Below are 19,007 nucleotides of genomic sequence, written 5' to 3'. Positions count from 1 at the left end.
AGAAACTTTATGCAGTGATATCTCTTCTGATTCATCTGCAATACCTGTCTGATTGGGCCCAGCCCTGTACTTCTCTGTCAATCAGTATATCTGTGCACATTCTGGAAACAGGACAACCTGTATTCAGGCTGATGCCCTTCCATTCGAAAGATGTGATTGACAGGTCAAACCTTAATAAAAGGTTACCCATACTAATGTTTTATTTACATTGAGGAACTATAATCTATAATTATACCAACATTGGCTCCAAGGACAGTAATGGGATTAAATCTGTACAAAATGTTCTTCCTCTAACTATAAAGTAATAAACTCATCAGGTCCTTAATGTTAGTCGCAGGTGCTCCCCTTGTCTCAACTTGAAATACCAGTTGTGGATGGAGTTATTATGAAGCAGGTTAGATGATTGTTGTGGAAGGTAATTGAGGTACTATTTATCTCTATCTTTTTGCCTTTGATCCTGATATATTTGAGTTGATGCAAATTCACTTGCTCACCCACACACAACCGCTCCCTCAAACAAACACCCACCCACACATACACACGCCCACATATACACACTCTCTCACACACACACATACTCTCTCTCACACACACACACACACTCACACACACACACACACACTCACACATGCACACATTAACACACACACACACACACACACACACACACACACACACACACACACACACACACACACACACACACACACACACACACACACACACACACATACAAACACACACACACACATGCACATATAAACACACACACACACATTCACACATTCACACACACACATTTGCAGATCCTTAAGGAAAAGAGCCCATAAATCCACTTGGCTGACCGGAGCAACCTATCCTGTCATCTTGGCTAATTAATCCCCTGATTAAAGGCGAGAAAATGTCACAGCGCCTCATGACCACTGGACTGAATCCTGAGCTCTCACCGGGGATCAAAAGAGCCAGGGCTTTCACTGCACCGAAAACACCACCACCATTTCCTTCCCAAAAGGATAAGAAAGCACCTCCCAGGCTTTTCTCACAGGCCCAGACACATGGAGTAGAGAGGAATAATAAGAATGGAAGGGAATTTGATTGATTTAGCCTATTGGTAATTGGCATTGGTAATTGGCAACAAGTAACCATGTTCAGTATCTTTGCAGGTGAGCGCTCATAACAAGATCAGGACATTTTGCTTCAGTTGTCCTTCTCTTGATTACGCCCAGGAGAAAATGGTTGGCTCTAAACTGTAAGCAATGAGGAAGGCTTTGAAATCCAACTAAGCATGTCAATGACTTCATATCCATAGACTGAGGACACATCATGTCCATATTGAAAAAACTAGCACAGCTAGTCCCAAAGCATCCTGTTGTTCAAGAAACCTTACGTTAAATGTATCTCTCATCTTAATCCCCGTACATCTATCACGACACCTCATGGATATCAATATACTATATTTGTATATATAATATATATATAGCCTATGTTAAATCTGCAAACACACACAAGTAGACGTACACTCCTATATAAAGCATTATCTATGTAAATGCATATACATATAACAACATATTCAGTGAACACAACACATATACACACATAGTATGTCTACTAAAGACTGACAGATACATGCGGTAGGAGTGAAGGTTACACTCACTGACAGCGGCCGCCGGAGGTGGGCAAACAAGTTTAGCCACACAGCGTGCTGATGTCACACGTCACCGTAAATGCTATCCTAAAATGTCGCTCAAAACCAAGGATTTTAGAAGATGTCTTCACTTTGAAAGTCATGCCTTGTGAGACACCTGTATATTATGGCATTGAGGCAACAAGGCAACAAGCTTCTTTTTCGAACGGGCCATTAGTCTTCGTGTGAATGGAAATGACTTACTGTAAATCAACTTTTTGTCTTTGTCTTTGTCCTTCCTTTCTCTCTGCCCCACTTCCTGCCATACCAACTTATCTATCATTGTTCACAGTTTATTACAGAATTTGTCGACTCAGGAGAGACTCCACTGGACACTAAGAGGTAACAATTGGAACAGGTAAGACCTGAGAACATTCAAAAGGTGGTTCTGAAATAATGCTTTTCTTATGGTCCTTGAACTTGTTTGACTCTGTGCTTATATAAACATTCTCTGCTGTATTACTTTGACAGACACGCAGTTGAAGTCATCTCCTGGTAATTCTATTCATGGTATGAATTCCTGCTGCTAGAAAAATGTGAAGTAACTCTTTACCTTGAAGCACTGAAGAACTAATAATCCAGAACAAGAGAATCCGAGTGAAAAGATATATGGGCCTCCTGTCTGTGATGGCCAAGTGGTAGTCCGCAGTACCGGGCTGCATCATTCTGTAAGAGAAGAAACTAAATTAGTTCAAATTAACTGAATTGAATTTCTTGCCTAATTAAGATGTCATACACCAAATAAGAAAACAAAGAGGGTACAGAAAACAAAATCATATCCATGTTGATATGCTATGTAATGATGTTGACCTCCACAAAAGAAGATACACAAAACGAAATCATATTCTGTCCATGTCTCATGTGAAAGATTCATGGCAAGTGTGTGTGTTATATACATACTGTATACAACTCATAACTACCAGGGCAAAGTCTGAATAATGAGATGAAAAGCTGGCAAAACAAAACAAGAGGAGATGTACGGAAATACTCTCTGCCACATTAGAGGAGCTAATGTGCTAATTTTTTTATTTAATATCAAGCAAGTACTAGCAATTTCTACAACACTATTGTTTTCTGTGCAAAATATATGCAATAAATATGTATTACAAATGTACTAATTACTATAATCTACCTCAGTAGCAGTAAGTGAAAAGTTGACTTAATAGCACACTAATAGTACACTAATTAGCACTAATACTTAAATTGATGTAAAGTGTTTTAAGATAAAGTATACTACCCCCAAAATAGAAGAGAATAGAATAGAAAGTGTTTTATTACTGCATGACATAATAGTGTGCTTTGACGTTTTCTGGCGAAGAGCTGTTCAGCTCAGATGGGGTCCAGCATGTTTGGCATGAGGTGTTGGGGAGATATTTCTAGATGGCACCATGAATGTCTGTGGACATACCAAAATACTGCCTGACAAGATGACTCCCAGTCTCTGGAAGTTTAGCAGAATCTTCTAGCATGATAATCATCCAAAGCACACTGCCAAAAGCTACTGCAAAGACGTGAAAACTATGACTTGGCCAAGTACGTTGCCTGACACCTTTAGGGTATTTTAAAGAGAACAGAAGAGCAACACAACCCCTCCAGCAAAGAGCAGCTGAAAAACATTGTCTCTGAAGAATGACAGAATATCTTTGCAGAAATGTCTTGCAACACTGGTATCCTCCATGCCAAGGAGGATTGAGTCTGTCATCAAAGTAAAGGTTGACATATGAAGTATTGATTTGAATCTCTTTTTGTTATCTGAGTTCCTACTGTGAGGCTTGTACTGTTAATATACCAAAAATAAAATGTAGTTTTTAATTTTACGTAAGAGCAAAAACCCTACTGTTCAGCTTAGAAGTTATGCACGTTAAGGTGATACAATTTTGAATCATTTGACATTTAAGTGATATTGCATATTTAATATTTGAGTGATATTATGTACTCACTTCTGTTGTATATTGTATCTCATGGACAATGCTCATATCGAATGATGCTTTTGACCACCTTAGGTGCACTAAGTTCAGAGGAATCCAACTCCGGGATTACTGAAATTATTGAAATCCTCCTAGTGTTTCAAGTGCAATTTACACATGACACATAAGCCAGTAGCATACTACCTTTATATGCCTTGACCTGAATACCACAACCTAAAAGCAGGGACGTGCACAGGAGGGGGCTAAGGTTGTTCGGGCAACTGCCCGTTTGCCCTCCTCGACTGAAGTTGCCCCTCCGAAGGAAATATATATATATTTTTTAAATAGTATTACGGCTGCAGAACTTCATGTATGCCTAGATAAAATAATTGCGGAATAAGCGTCCAGGGGACGGGGGCGTGGCGGCCGCGGTTAGTGAGAGTTTAAAATGATATAGGCAAAATATGCGTCCAGGGGACGGGTGCGTGGCAGCAGCGGTTAGTGAGAGTTTAAAATGATATAGGCAAAATATGCGTCCAGGGGACGGGGGCGTGGCAGTGTGTGTGCCAATTAGGTTGCTGACTACTCCCAGCCGACTCAGACGGCTCTGAAGACCATTCAAGGACCTGTATGTGGCTGCGATGTGCCCACATCCTCAGCACCATTTGGGTTGGGTCAGAACCAGACTAACACAAACAATACCTCAGCCACCGGGCCCCTCTGTCTAAGAACAGGATCAAAGCATTCCACTGCGTCAATGCAATCCTGACCACTGCAGTTCTCTCACTTGTTCCAACTTCACGTTGTCTGAACAAGTGCTGAATCACTGTTTCACACGATATCAAATACAAACACAATGCACTAAACGTTGCTGTTTCTAACGCCAAAATGGTATGGAATTAGAAATGTTTTTATTAGATATACCAGGCTTTCACTGAAGAAAAAAAAACAAGAACCCATTGCTGATAAGCCACCTCCCTCCCAGAGGAAGGAAAGGGCAGAGTTACTATTACACAGATAGCAGTGTAGCCCTTTGTGGATCACGTAAGAGAACACTTTATCACCATCATGTTACAGCTACTGTGTGAGACTGAAGAGCACAGCCCTACCCATGCATGTGAAGATCCATGAACTTAAGTTCACGCGAGGTGAATTATGTCACTGATCCTTTGACATTTTCATAACATTTTGGGGCCATGAATCATTTCTAATTTTCTTCAGGATGTTGTTCAAGTAGTGTGTGTGTGTGTGTGTGTGTGTGTGTGTGTGTGTGTGTGTGTGTGTGTGTGTGTGTGTGTGTGTGTGTGTGTGTGTGTGTGTGTGAGAGAGAGAGGAAAGAAAGGCAGCAATAGTGTGACAGGAAGTGTATGTATGTGTTATAAATTGATTTCTCTTGACCGAATCACACATCCTTTTGAAATCCAAAACGGAGTGGTGTGGATGTTGCCCCATAAAAGGAACCTTTCCACAACCAAGGGGAAACAAATTGGAAGAATTTATATATATATATAATCCTTTAGCCTGATAAAGGGAGGAGAGAGTCAGCCTAAAATCAGACCAGATCAACAAGGAGTAACAGTAGGAAAATATTTACAATAGATGGGTTACGAAGATGTTATTGGTTCTGCTGAAAAGCAATTCATTCCAGGATTATGATGAAAGCCTCTATTTAAAGGTTTCAGTCAAGGCATCATTGATGAACAAACAGCCAGCACATAGTTGAAGTGTGCTATTATATTACAGAGGACCAAGATTTTGATCTGAGATCAGCAAGATATCCATAGGCCCACTTGATCCATACTCCATGCATACTTGAAATGTACCAAACACTGCACTGAACTTCAGAGAGATGGGATATTATTATAGAGGTCATAGTATGTGGTCTTAAATCTGTAAATATCATGATGAAGAATGGCGTCACTGTAGTGCTAAAGGTAAAGGTGACATTTAAGTGCCAGAGATGGTGGTGCACTCGGGATTGAGTGCTGTCCCTGACCAAAGTTAGGTAGAGAATGAGATACACAACACAAACCTCAACCACTACCCACTACCCACTGCCAACTCCCCACATTCATAAATGCATATAAACATGTTCACATGATGCTGACTGACATCCTGCCGCCCTCCTCCTAAGTTTACAGCTCTGGGTCAAAAGCAGAACTCAAGAAGAACTAAAACTAACTAAACTGAACTAAACTAAACAGAACTAAAAGAATGACACTACACTTTCAACTTCAGCTCGAGCCTGCATCCTCCTATTACCTCCGAACAAGGTCTTTCATGTGCATGAAATGATCACAGTTTTGCCTAAATGTTTTGAGCAGCAATATTTTCAGCAGCATTGCAGTAATTAGTGTTATTAGTGGAAAGGTCATAGCATAGATTAGTCGATTCAAAGTAGTGATGGTATGACACATTTGATGTCTGAGAACAAGAATATGGAATACCTTTGGTAAAGTGTAAGAAAAAAAATCGAGGGAAAATGAGAAGGTAGGTGTGGTTTAACCTAGCCATTGTGGTGAGATTCTGTGTCTTATGTCAGACATTGTTTACAACGATACATCAAGAAAGATGCACCAAGAAGACATCTCAAATGAACAAGATGTCCTAAAGTTTAAGGTTCGAAGGCAGTCACATCTGTGCATTGTTGGTGCCAAACTACAGTACCAAGTTAGCTCCACTCTGTGGGAAAATATTTTTTCAGCCTTACTGGCACGGAGTTTTAAAGCCTGATTTGGTGATGCGTTAGTTGATCTGAGCTACATCGCTCTCAGAGGTTTCCAGTTTGTCTCTTGGAGAGTAGACCCACTGTAGATATATCTGTGGAAAGTTATTATTGACAGACAATTGTTTCAGATGTTACATAACTTTGATGAGAAAGTTTGACTGACATTTCGGTATTAAAGGGAATGCATTGAGTGCCTGTCACGTATCAATAGATGTGAGCCAAAAACAACAAGAGGGAACATTCCAGAACTCGGCAGGGGAACAATCTGACCTGCAGCATGACATGGTCCCATTCAGTTGACGTCTCATTCCCCGACCCCAAAAGAAGACATATCCCACAAGAGTGTGTCCACAAGATAACAATGTGTGTTATGGCGGTGTGTGTCATTACGGCTCAATCACCAGGACAAAATCCCTTAGAAAACCCAGTGGCCATCAGTGGCATGTACGGCACTTCATTCACATAACATTAAAGTGCCAGAGGCACAAGAGCCGTGACATTTCTTTTGTAAGTCGGAAAATTGCATTTCACTGACTCCTCTCTGATGTTCCAGACTGTTATGACTTCTTTCATTTCCTTAAGGGGAACAGGAGCATGCTGACGTTGAAATCACTAAATCTATGGAATGTTGTTTATCTATCTATCTCTATCTCTCTATCTATATATCTGTCTATCTATCTATCTTTGTTTATATATCAATGTTTTATGTCCTATTTATGCCACCTAGTAATTTGCCTTTGTCAGAGATCAGTGTGTGTATGTACACAAGTATGAAAGATGCTATTTCCTGGGATATTTGTCAAAGTCAATGCAGTGTATTTGATTCCATAATTTTGTATCAAAAACATATCCCATAACTAGAGCCCTACACTGGAAAAGGCTAAGAACAAATATAGAACACGATTACATAAAACTGCATTTACCATCATTCAATGAATGCCTTTTGCCTGCACCTACTGCATGCAAAACTTGGTATCTGCTTGCCAATGAGAAACAAATATCAGTTCATGTACAAAGAACGCATTGTTTCGTTATGATATCCACAAACATTTGTTTAGATCATAGTCACAAGTTTATCTGTAAAATATGTTAACGATTTATACGAGTTTTTTTGTTTGTTTCAAACTCACCTGTTGATGCCGCGAATAAAATATGCGCGAGACCATCTTATGGTGGGAGAAGTTATTGAGGCTCCGCGGCTTGTTGTCCCTCGCCCAGCATCACTCCGTAGCTATTCGGACGCTCCCTTGTAAAATGTTTAAACTTGAAACTTTTTGTTACAAATCGTTACAACCGCACCATTAACGTCCGCAGAATAGCCCCACTCTATCGCAAAGTAATTTCCTTGGAAAATAATATTCTGAAACGTGACACCCGTCTTGAGCGTCAAAACTGACACTCCTATCATTATGAGGCATACGTAAGGCATGCGCAGAGTTGACACGCCCTCTTCACTGAAAAGGTTCTGCTACATTCTGGATGTCATCTCTGATGCTTTTGTCTATTCTTTTATGCTGTCAAATGAGTTACAACTAAAGCCCATCAACAGGGGAGCTGTGCATTTCCTCATGAAACCACACATGAATTCACAAATTATACACATTATACACATTTTAAAAGCTTTAAAAGATCATTGCTCAAGGCTCACAAAAACACCAGTGCTGTAGAACTTGTGCTGTATCCTTCTAGCAAAATATCTTTTGAAAGACTTAATCCTTTTAGAGTCTGTGGCCTGCCGCATTGTTCTCAGTGACAGGGGTTGGAGAACAAGAGAGGGGATGAGGCTTTGAAGCAACAGCTGGTCCTGCTACACGGATGTTGACCGAGACAGTTCCTGGAGAGTGTTTAGCCCACAGTGTGTGTGTGTATGTGTGTGTGTGTGTGTGTGTGTGTGTGTGTGTGTGTGTGTGTGTGTGTGTGTGTGTGTGTGTGTGTGTGTGTGTGTGTGTGTGTGTGTGTGTGTGTGAGAGAGAGAGAGTGAGTGACGGGGACGGATGGATGGATGGACGGAGAGGATGCGGGAGAAAACTAAAGGCCCAACCTCTAAGAAGTACCCAAAGCAAGGTCAGGCAGATAAGACAAGGCTGGAGTGTTGAAGCAGTTTCAGTGGTGTTCAGACTGTGATTTGTGAACGGGTGTCAGCCATGGCCAAAAGCGCCCCAAGGCTACTGACTGCGCTAGAGAGGTGAGTCGACCGGTTGGGCCTCTCCTCTTCTTACCTGGGCTGGCTGCTAACAGGCACGCAGTGACGCCAGTGATAATGGGACTGAGCTCAGGGATGCAGCTCATTCTTTCACTTGAGAAGGGTGTGGATGTCTAGTCATTCATGCAAGGTGAGCAGCCCTGAGCCCCTCAGATCTCACGCCTGGCTGTGTGCCTCAGCAGAGTAGTGTCTATGGGACTCTTCCAGGAACAGCATCTTTGGTATATGTGAAACCCCATTCTACTTTTCCCCAACGAATGTTTTATTGAATAAATATATACGGTATATATATATATATATATATATGGAATCAATTCCACTATCACCCAATGTCTGCTGCCTGTAGCAGTGTGAGTCTCTTTTACACTCATGAGAACAGACTATCTGTAGTCTCTTCATTGAGGTATGGGTGACACTTTTTTTCCGGTGGTCCATTTAGCCATAACAAACAAACTACCAAAAGCCATTACACATAATAAACTACCTTTTAACATCATTACCAACTAAATACTCTTAACTATCTGTCAACTAACATTCAGATAACCCCTAACCATAACTCGACCCGAGGCAGAAGGTCAAACTTGACCCTATGTGTGCTACTCATTTACAACAGAAGATTTCTTGGTTTATTATGGCCAATAAAACACATTAAACAACAAACATTTCCAGCTTCCATGAGGAGGTGAAGTGTCTGTAGGTGTGTATTCAGTATGTGGAGATGAACAGATGCTGACAGTCAGGGTTAGCCTGACTGCTTCTTGTGCGCCAGGAAAACAGGTTTGAATAAATTCCAAATCATAGGATCAATAAAAGACTATCCAAACAAAACAAATACCCACACATGTGGTTAGAGAAAATGGCTATTGCTTTCCACATTTGCATTTCATTTGCATTGCACGCTATTTATTACTGGACATCTGAGAGGATGGCATTTCAGGAAATGTGCTGCCACTCACAATACACCACACTGTGGTGGTATTACATGAAGTTGTCTGATAAGGGCCACTTTGGTACCAATGGGAATGACGCTCTCTCTCTCTCTCTCTCTCTCTCTCTCCTTCTGTCTGTCTCTTTCTCTCTGTTGCTCTGTTGCCTTGAAAAAGTATTCAACCCCCTTGAAAATCACCATCACTTTCAAGATACTTTAAAGATACACATTTTCCTAGTCAGTATTTTCATTGTGACCTCTGCTGTAGTATGTTTCTCTGTTGAAGTATGCTGTAGTAAGTATTCAACCCCTATACATTAATAGTTGGTAGAGAACCCCTTTGCTGCAATAACAGCCTTAAGTCTTCTGAAGTGAGACAGTACCGAGAATGTTCTCTGTTTTTGAGCCACTCCATTGTTGCTTTAGTCCTGTGTCTTGGGTAACGTCCTACTGGTAGGTAATCCCTCTCCCAAGCCTATAGACGGCAACAGTTTTTTTTTTTGTGCTATTGTGAAGATTTTATTTCCACTCATCCTCCCTTCGATTCTAAAAGGCTTCCCAGTTTCCCTGCAGTCGAGAAATATCCTCACATCATGAGGTTACCACAGCTGTATTTCACAATTGAGATGGTGTTTGTTGAGGCATTGGCATGGTTAGATTTGCACCACATATAGCGCATTGAAGATTGTCCAAGAAGCTCTATTTGGGTCTCATGCAACCATACAAACACTTTCCCATTTCTTAGGCAACCTCCAAACATGCTTTTATGTGGATCTTCTAAAACAATGTTTTTTGCCACCCTCAAATAAAGTCCAGTTTCATGGACAGCTCTTAACATTGTAGACTCCTACACCTGCACAACCAATTCCAGCCACTGAATTTAGTAGATTGTTCGGGGTGATGTGTAGATAGCTGTGGTCTCCGTCACCAAGTCATATCTTCCTTGGATGCTTGTTTTGGGGGACAGGCTTTTCTACAGAAAAGTGGTGTGATGCAACTTCCACTTTATTCATTTGGATCAGACAGTGCTCCGTTGGTCATCAAAACACTTGGATTCTTTCTCAGAGTCTTTTCCACACTTAAGCATTTGAGTCTTCATTTCCTCTATTTGTTTCACAACATGGCTGATGATTTTTATACCCATATGGAGATCTCTACTTCAACCACTCACGGGGTAGTCTGATCAGTTATGGTCAAAGAAGTGGCACTACTGTATCATTTGTGAATAATTTGTCATCTGTCTTCATCTGGAACTCAAAAGAACAGTGGCTTGAATTCTTATGCAAGTAGTATATATTGTATAATCAATTGATTTTTAACATTAGCAACATTTTGCCTTCTAAAAATATATTGTACTGCATAAATGTTAACAATGAAAAAAAAAACTATGTGCAAGTATCTTTTTTTAATTGTGAAAATGGTGATGATTTTCAGGGAGGTTGACTACCTTTGGCAAGCCACTGTACACAGAGAGCCAACAGAATGTGTAATCCATGTTATACTGCTGTGTCTGTGAGAGATCTATCCCATAATCCGAGCACTGCTGATCAGGCTTTTTGTTCCTTTGGGTGAGAGGAGCAATTCAACCCTTTGCCATCCTTTCTGAGCAGTTATGTGGAATCATTTACACGAGGTCCTCCTGTCCTCAATACCTCAGGGCCCTCTGCTTGCAAAACACCTGTGAAAAAAAACCCTACTCACTTTTCAGTTTGCATACCGCACAAACAGATCAACAGATGATGCCATCGCCCTTGCAACACACACCACTCTCTCCCACCTGGAAAAGGGTAACACATATGTGAGAATGCTGTTTGTGGATTTCAGCTCAGCATTCAACACCATTGTGCCTGCCAAGCTCGTCCCGAAGCTCAGGAGCCTGGGTCTTAAAACACCCCTGTGCAACTGGATCCTGGACTTCCTGACGAGCAGACCCCAGGTGGTGAGAATGGGCAAGCACACCTCCTCCTCACTGACCCTGAGTACCGGGGCCCCCCAGGGCTGCGTACTCAGTCCCCTCCTGTACTCCCTGTACACACAGGACTGTGTGGCAACACACAGTTCCAACATCATCCTGAAGTTTGCAGACGACACTACCATCCTGGGTCTCATCTCTAACAACGATGAGACCGCCTATAGAGATGAGGTAAGGGGCTTGGCAGCATGGTGCCAAGACAACAACCTGTCTCTAAACATCTGCAAAACCAAGGAGATGATTGTGGATTTCAGGAAGCTACAGAGGGGGGGTCACAACACCATACACATCGAGGGAGCTGCAGTGGAGAGAGTCTCCAACTTCAAATTCCTCGGTGTGTACATCAAGGATGACCTCACCTGGTCCATGCAAGCGGACTCGGCGGTGAAAACTGCACAGAAGCGGCTTTACTTCTTGAGGAGACTCAAGAAGTTTGGCGTGTCTTCAAAAACTCTGAAAAACTTTTATAGATGCACCATTGAGAGCATCCTCTCAGGCTGCATCACTGCCTGGTATGGTAGGTGCTCCACTGCCGATCGCAAGGCCCTGCAGAGGGTGGTTAAGACAGCGGAGCGTATCATCGGCGGCCATCTCCCTTCCGTGCAGGGCATCTACAACAGTAGATGCCTGAGAAAAGCACGGAACATTGTCAAGGACCACAGCCACCCAGGCTATGGTCTATTCACACTGCTGCCGTCTGGTAGACGCTACCGGAGCATCCGAGCACGGACTAACAGACTCACAAACAGTTACACTGAACAGTCGCCATCACTTTGTACTTCACACCCATACAAATACACTTGCTACATATATATATATAAGCACATATTTTTTATCTTATTTAATTTAATATTCCCACCCTGGAAACTGCCCTTCTTGTATTTCAAACTGTTGTTACTTGTTATATGTTTTATGTTATATGTTATTTCTGGTATTTGTTATTTTGCTATATGTTATTGTTACCTGTTGTATGCCGTCTACTGCGTAGATGTTGGCTGCCAAGTCGTAAGAATTTCGCTGCGCTGAAGAAATTTGGTGTATGCGATAATAAACACTTTGACTTTGACTTGACTTTAGACTTGTCTGTCCCTTTCCCCACACCACTATGTCCCACTCTCCTCTCTTGCAATCTCTCTTTCACTCACTCTCTCGTTTTCTTCTTGAATTTCTATCCCATTTCTACCCACTTGCACCTGGGCACTGGCTCATTTCCTACTGGGGATTGTCTCTTGTTCAAAACCCCACATGGACAATAACATGTGTCGTGTAACACAGTCATTGATGTATGAGGGGATTTCTGTATGAGGGCCCAGACAAACAGACTGTATTGGGTTACTGTTGTCTGTTAGCGGTAGCTTCCGTGATATCAGCTTAAGGCTGAAGGCCTGCTGTACAGAGTGACCTTACTCTGCAACTGTACAGTACATGTGACTGCTCCTCCACCCAAACAGGTATCTGCATCAGTTTAACCACACTATACCACAATATGTTTCAAAACCACCTTTCACCCTTTCTGGCAGACACACACCCACCGGGCCAAACACACACGCCGTTTCCCCTTTCTCTACATGGGTATAAGTGGGCCGTTTACATAATGGCCCCTTTCTCTCTGACTATAATGATAGGGTGTTAAACCGAACCCACTGTGTGTTCTGTTGGGTGTTTGATTTGACACGGTGGATGAACTAACAATTCGAACAATTAGACTGTCTTCATGCAACCTACATATGAGTGTGTTTATTTTCCACATCCATTCCATCTGTACATCTTCTCCATTCAATTAGGTTTAGCATCTGATTTTAATATCTGTGTCTACTACTCACCACAGGCACGTGCACAGATAGACCCCTAGTGGTGCTCAAGCACCTGCCCCTTTGGAGCCCATTTTTTTCTTCATTCATCAATATTTAAGAATACAAATTACTCTCTCTGTCATCAATTCCCCCCAAATGTGTTTTGATATATGATATATTTATTTGAGTTCTTGTGATAATTTCGCCCCGACATGCTCCGCGGCGCTCACAAGCCCCACGCGCCCCTCCCTCTTCCTCCTCCACTTAGTGCTCATGCAGTGCTCGAGCGCCAGGCCAAACGGCTGCAGCCTACTTCTTCTCTGACCCGCAGCATCAGACAAACAGGTAATGACGGTGTTTGGTGATAAATTAACCACAACATTAGCGCTGCTGAAAACATTACGTCGCAACTGGTCCGACGTTTCCTAAAAAAATAAACAAACACAAAACTCACGAAATCCGTGATTTCAAAGCCTTGTCCAGCTGTTTACTGACGTTTGTCATGTTTAATGAAGAGAGAGAGGGAGAGAGATACAGGCAGGCAGGCAGACAGACAGACAGGCAGGCAGGCAGAGAATTTAAGGGCAGTTTTACGGTTCTACAAATTAGACAAGTTCACTAGTTTCGTTTAATTTGAAATCGTAATTATTGAAATTAAAGGTAGGTCTTAAGTTGAGCTACATGACAGTCTGGTGAGGTATATTGTGGTATATTATTAGTGTAATGCTGCTTATGCTTCAACTCAGTTAGAAAACAGTAACAAAAAATGTGTGTGTACTGTGTTGTCAGCTTTACAGAGATAATGTAAGTCACTCTGGATCATTATGCACAACATTGATTTATCTCATTTACAAAATAATAATGCCAAGAAAAGTGAGACTCCAAAAGCAGAAGGACAGGGAACTGCAGCAAGCAGCTCAGGGTAGCAGCTCTCTTTTATCTTGGATCAGGCTATCAACTAGTAAAACAAATAAGGGAGAATCAGTAACCCTACCTGGTTCAGAGGAGTTATGTTCAGGAGATAATTTGAGTTAGTTTGTTAACAAAAATAAATATTTAAGTTGAGAATATCCTACTGTGTTTTTTATTTATTTATTATTATTTTTAATTTCATTAATAATTTTGGCGATGGGTGCCCTTTTTTTTGGTTTGAGCACCTGCCCCCCCAAATGTCTGTGCACGTGCCTGACTCACCACATACCAGCCTACTCATGTTGCCTCCTGCCAGACGGTGCCACTGGCTACGGGCGGTTGAAATTATTTTCTGCACTACACTGTGTAACCACAAGATGTCACTATAAAGCAATGTAAGCATTGTTGTGATTATTAGTAAAGATTTCCCTAGCTAGTTGTTCATAAACAAACACTGAAATGATGACAGACTGAGCATCTTTAAGAAATCCCTTTTGCCCAAATAAAATAAAAAGCTGGGGGCATGTGGAGAGCTGTTCACATATTTTATTGTTCTGAAAAAAGTTAAATCAATTGCAAAACTAGACATTCTTTCTGTTGTATTACATCATTTTGTAATGTCAGTTAGAAGTGTGTATGTGTGAGTGTGAGTGTGAGTGTGAGTGTGTGTGTGTGTGTTTGTGTTGTGTGATTTTGCTGACATCATTAAGGGGTTCTGGGCTCAGCAGCTGATAGGTGAGGTGCCATGTGTTCATCGTGTGTGTTTGCGCGCATGTGTGTGTATGAGTGTGGTAGAGAGAATGCACAGGTATAGTTGATGTGACAATGCGTTCAGCAATTTGCGGCTTACAGTGCGAGGCAGGTGGCAGATGACTTTCATTTTGTGACAGCTTTTTAGAGGCTGAGAAGAGATGGATGGGCTAATTTATAAAATGACGATCAATAAGAGAGCGAGAGAGGTCTGTGATAATCTTTAAAGGGTCAAAGCGTTTAAGGGCAGCCTCCGGGGACGGCCGATATCCTAGACCGGAAGGGTCATCCAGTCTTCAGAAGCGCAGCTTAACGATGCTCTGATGCTTGCGTGAAAACGTGAATTTATACATTCAGGTTAAAATGCAATATCCAGAGTAACGCTTCAGCATGTCTGCACACTGTTTGACCCACAATAGGTGCCTTCAGACACCATGCCCAGTCGTTGTCTTCTTGTCCAAGTCTCTGTGGTCCTGATCAGTGACATGCTGTCCTTGATTGTCTTGTATTGACGTCTTTTCTTCCAAAAATGACAGGATAGACCAGGGCCAGTTGGCCAGACGGAGCCACAGGCTCATGTCATGTTTGGACACTATGCATTTTGGGTAAGCAATTTGTATGCAGTGTTGAGAGCCTTGTAGTGGTGCAGGGGAGGGATAGACAGACACACTGAGAGGGGGTGGAGAGAGAGAGAGAGAGAGAGATGAGAGGAGCAGCTGATATTCTGAGGCTAGATGCTGCATCCCAAGGTCCCAGAGGGCCCGTCACCATGGTGTTTGAGTGTATCACCATGGATACTTTCAGCGCACTTGCTGACTTCGCACAAAATCCACCTATTATATGGGCCTTTGCTAGAGGCCGATAGCTGTTAAGCAAAGTGTGTGTGCGTGTGTGTGTGTGTGTGTGTGTGTGTGTGTGGGGGGGGGGGGGGCAGACCACCATCTGTGTATTTATGCATTTCTGCTGTTGCTATATCTCTCTGCCTTTAGAGATTGCATGTGTATAAATAGAGAGATATAGAGATAAAGACAGTGGTGTCTGCATGAGAGAGAGAGAGATAAAGAGAGAGAGAGAGAGAGAGAGAGAGAGAGGATATGTGTATGATTTTATAAGTAAAGAGGGCCACATGACTTTTGCTCCACCTAACCAGGTCAGATGTGTCAGATCTGCAGAACAATGCTTCATATCTGAGATAGACGAGAACAAAAACGGCCTCCTCTTCTCCTCTCTCCTTTCTCTAGCACCTCTACATTTGCCTTCTTCCTCCATCATCTCTCCTCTGTTTTTGTCTCTCTCTCTCTCTGCTCTTTTCTTGCTTTCTATTCTCCTCCCTGCAGCTCTCTCTCTCTCTCTCTCTCTCCTTCTCCCCTCCCCTCTCCTCTCCCCGCTATTTTGTCCTCTTCACACAAAAGGGCGAGGAGGAGACAACACAAGTGCTCTTTGCCTCATACATATGTATGAGGCACATCATGGGGGCTCTTCAGCAGCCTGAGAAGAAAACAAAAAACAGAAATCAGATGGAGGAAACCCAGGCTTCTGACACGGCGCCGCCCGTCTCCCACAGCAGCGGGCACAGTCAAGAGGCTGGGATTTAGAAACGTTCTGCATAGCAAAACCTGTGACCAGCACTACTACTACTGTATGTGGGTTACCATGGAAGCACTGCACTGCACTGCGCCCCGACCTCCCGTCTCAGGGAGGCGGCACCCTTTTTTTCTGTTCACACTCAGACACACGCACGCACGCACGCACGCACGCACGCACGCACGCACGCACACACACACACACACACACACACACACTCACACACACTCAACACCCTCTCTCTCTCTTTCTCTCTCTATGTCTCTCTCTTTCTAACACACATCCATGCTCCCTGTCATTTTCAGTCTTAAAAGAAAACAGCAGATACAAAGGGCAAGGAAACACAAAGAGAAAGAGAAAGAGGAAAGACTGAGAATGAAAGAGGGGAGAGGAGAGACAGATGGAGACAAGTGTTTGACAGGGAGCAGGAGTCAGCTCATGAATAAGCACTAAGGGAGTCGCTCTTCCTATGGCTCAACTCTGCTGTTATCACAGTAATGTTGCTATATGTCTAGCAAGTGCATACTACATCTGCATTTAAAAACAAAAAAAAAAACATATTAAAACCCTCTCACCCTCTCTTACTGTCTCCTACACTTGTAAACCGCTTGCCAAAGAACTCTGTAATTATCTGCAGCTGTTGGATAATCGGCCTCCAATGGTCCTGAAGGGCATAGAGGGGTGAAGGTTCTTCTGCTGTGCTGCGCTATCGCCTACAGAGGAATTTCACCATAGCAACCAGGCCTAACTTCCACAGAGAGGCGTAGAAAAAGGGTTACGACACAGTTACTGAGCCTCACTTGAAAACTAGGGTTTGAATTTGAACACTTTAAAAAGGACAGAGGCCTCTGAGTTGGAGCCTTAACTTGACACCCTACATCATACTGAGCAACGTACTCATACTCATACACTCAAAACAAGCCCTATCGCGTCTCATCTTCCACTGGAAGGGCATCAGCTTTCCGTTTTTCCATCTGTTTGTTATTCTTGTTAAAACAGTTGACCAGATTACCTAACCCCAGCGATTTTCCCCATCGTCACTGTCAGACAGTGGTGATCTGGTCAACCACGCGAGTGCTGTCCTCCATCTCTACGCACTCGATCTCCTCGCGACTGTCACCGCTCCTCTTCTTATCCCTCTTCTTCCGCTTGGAGGGCGGCAGGAAGGTGAGCAGCACGGGCAGGATGGCCAGGCAGTGGAAAGCGGTGATGAGCATGGTGAGGAAGAGGCAGCGGAAGAGCGTGCGCGTCAGGTTGGAGGGCACGGCGGCGAGGGGCAGCAGGGCGGCGCCGTAGCACAGGTAGCTCTGCAGGGCGGGCACGCCGTGGCGCTCCAGCGCCAGCTTGACCCAGCGCGTGCGCGAGTGCTCGCGGCCCAGCACGAACGCCGACACCATCGGCGCGCTTGAGTCCACCGCGTAGTTGACGCCGTAGATCAGGCACAGCACCGACACGCAGTCCAGCTCCACACGCCACAGCGTCATGAAGCCCACAACGCCGAACTCCACCGAGGCCACCGTCACCGTCAGCCAGGCATTGACCAGCGGGTCTGCCGCCAGGAACGTGGAGAAGAAGAACAGGAAGAGGGCAGCGATGCAGGAGTTTTTCAGCGGAGCCCCCACGGACGACGCGTAGCGGTCCATGTAGACGAACGACGGGTTGAAGATGATGAACTTGATGCGCGAGGTGAGCGAGAGCTTGCGCAACGTGTCCAGCAGGATGGCCATCTCCTCGCGCTTGTTCTCCGTGGTCTTGGCCACGAGGAACATCCGCGAGGCCACCACCTCGAAGTCGCCGTCGGCACGCCGCGCGAAAATGATGTCGTCGGAAAAGTGCAGGTAGCGCGGCTGCCGCAGGAAGCCCGAGCGCAAGCGCTCTGTGAAGTTCCTCGGCGACAGGCTGGCGCTTACATTGAGCCCGTGCAGGTAGTTCAGGTAGCTCTCGAACCACGAGATGCGCTCGAAACCCTTGGTGTACTCCAGCAGGTCCTCCTGCACGCTGTTGTTCCAGTACTCGATGGACTCGTAGATGTAGAAGCCGATGACGGGGCTGTAACTGCTGAAGTAGCGCTGCTGCGCGCGCATGTACGCTATGGTGCTCGTGTCCGTGGCCACCATGTTGCTCAGGTCCGAGCCCTCGCTGACCTGCAGGTAGCCCATGAGCGCGAACGATACATAGACCAAGTAGAACAGCACGACGAAGGGCTTGACGTAGGTGTTGGTGATCCAGTCACAGTAGTAGCGCTTCATGAAGGCCACCAGCAGGTGGCTCTCGTACGCTTGCATGTCGGGCTCCGAGGTGGGGCCCTCGTTGTACTGCGTGTACATTAGGAAGCGGTACCAGGCGGGCTTCTGCTGCAGGAGCTCGGGCTTGGGAACGCGGCGGCAGAAGAGACTGTGGCGGTAGTTGTTCTCCAGGTAGCCGGCGAACACCAGGTTGGAGCCAAAGAAGGTGAGGATGTAGAGGTAGTTCAAGAGCACAGACAGGCAGGCGTTGCGGCAGAAGAGGCGCACGGCCTCGATGTTGGTGAAGGGGCTGGCGCCTAT

At 44.0% G+C, this 19,007-nt stretch overlaps 1 protein-coding gene across 1 annotated transcript in view; it reads right to left on the bottom strand.

Annotated features, from left to right (window-relative positions):
* Positions 1–16,664: 16,664 nt before the first annotated feature.
* The window catches only part of ptchd1 (patched domain containing 1), an 11,514-nt gene continuing 9,171 nt past the window's right edge, over positions 16,665–19,007 (bottom strand). Inside the window, exon 3 of the mRNA XM_012820204.2 lies at positions 16,665–19,007. This exon is cut by the window's right edge and continues 149 nt beyond it. Coding sequence (XP_012675658.2) covers positions 17,505–19,007 — 1,503 coding nt within the window. The 3' untranslated portion in view covers positions 16,665–17,504.

The sequence above is a fragment of the Clupea harengus genome, chromosome 17 (assembly GCF_900700415.2).
Source record: "Clupea harengus chromosome 17, Ch_v2.0.2, whole genome shotgun sequence".
Lineage (NCBI taxonomy): Eukaryota > Metazoa > Chordata > Actinopteri > Clupeiformes > Clupeidae > Clupea > Clupea harengus.
Note: the sequence above shows the minus strand (reverse complement) of the source record. Positions and strands in the feature narration are given on the sequence as shown.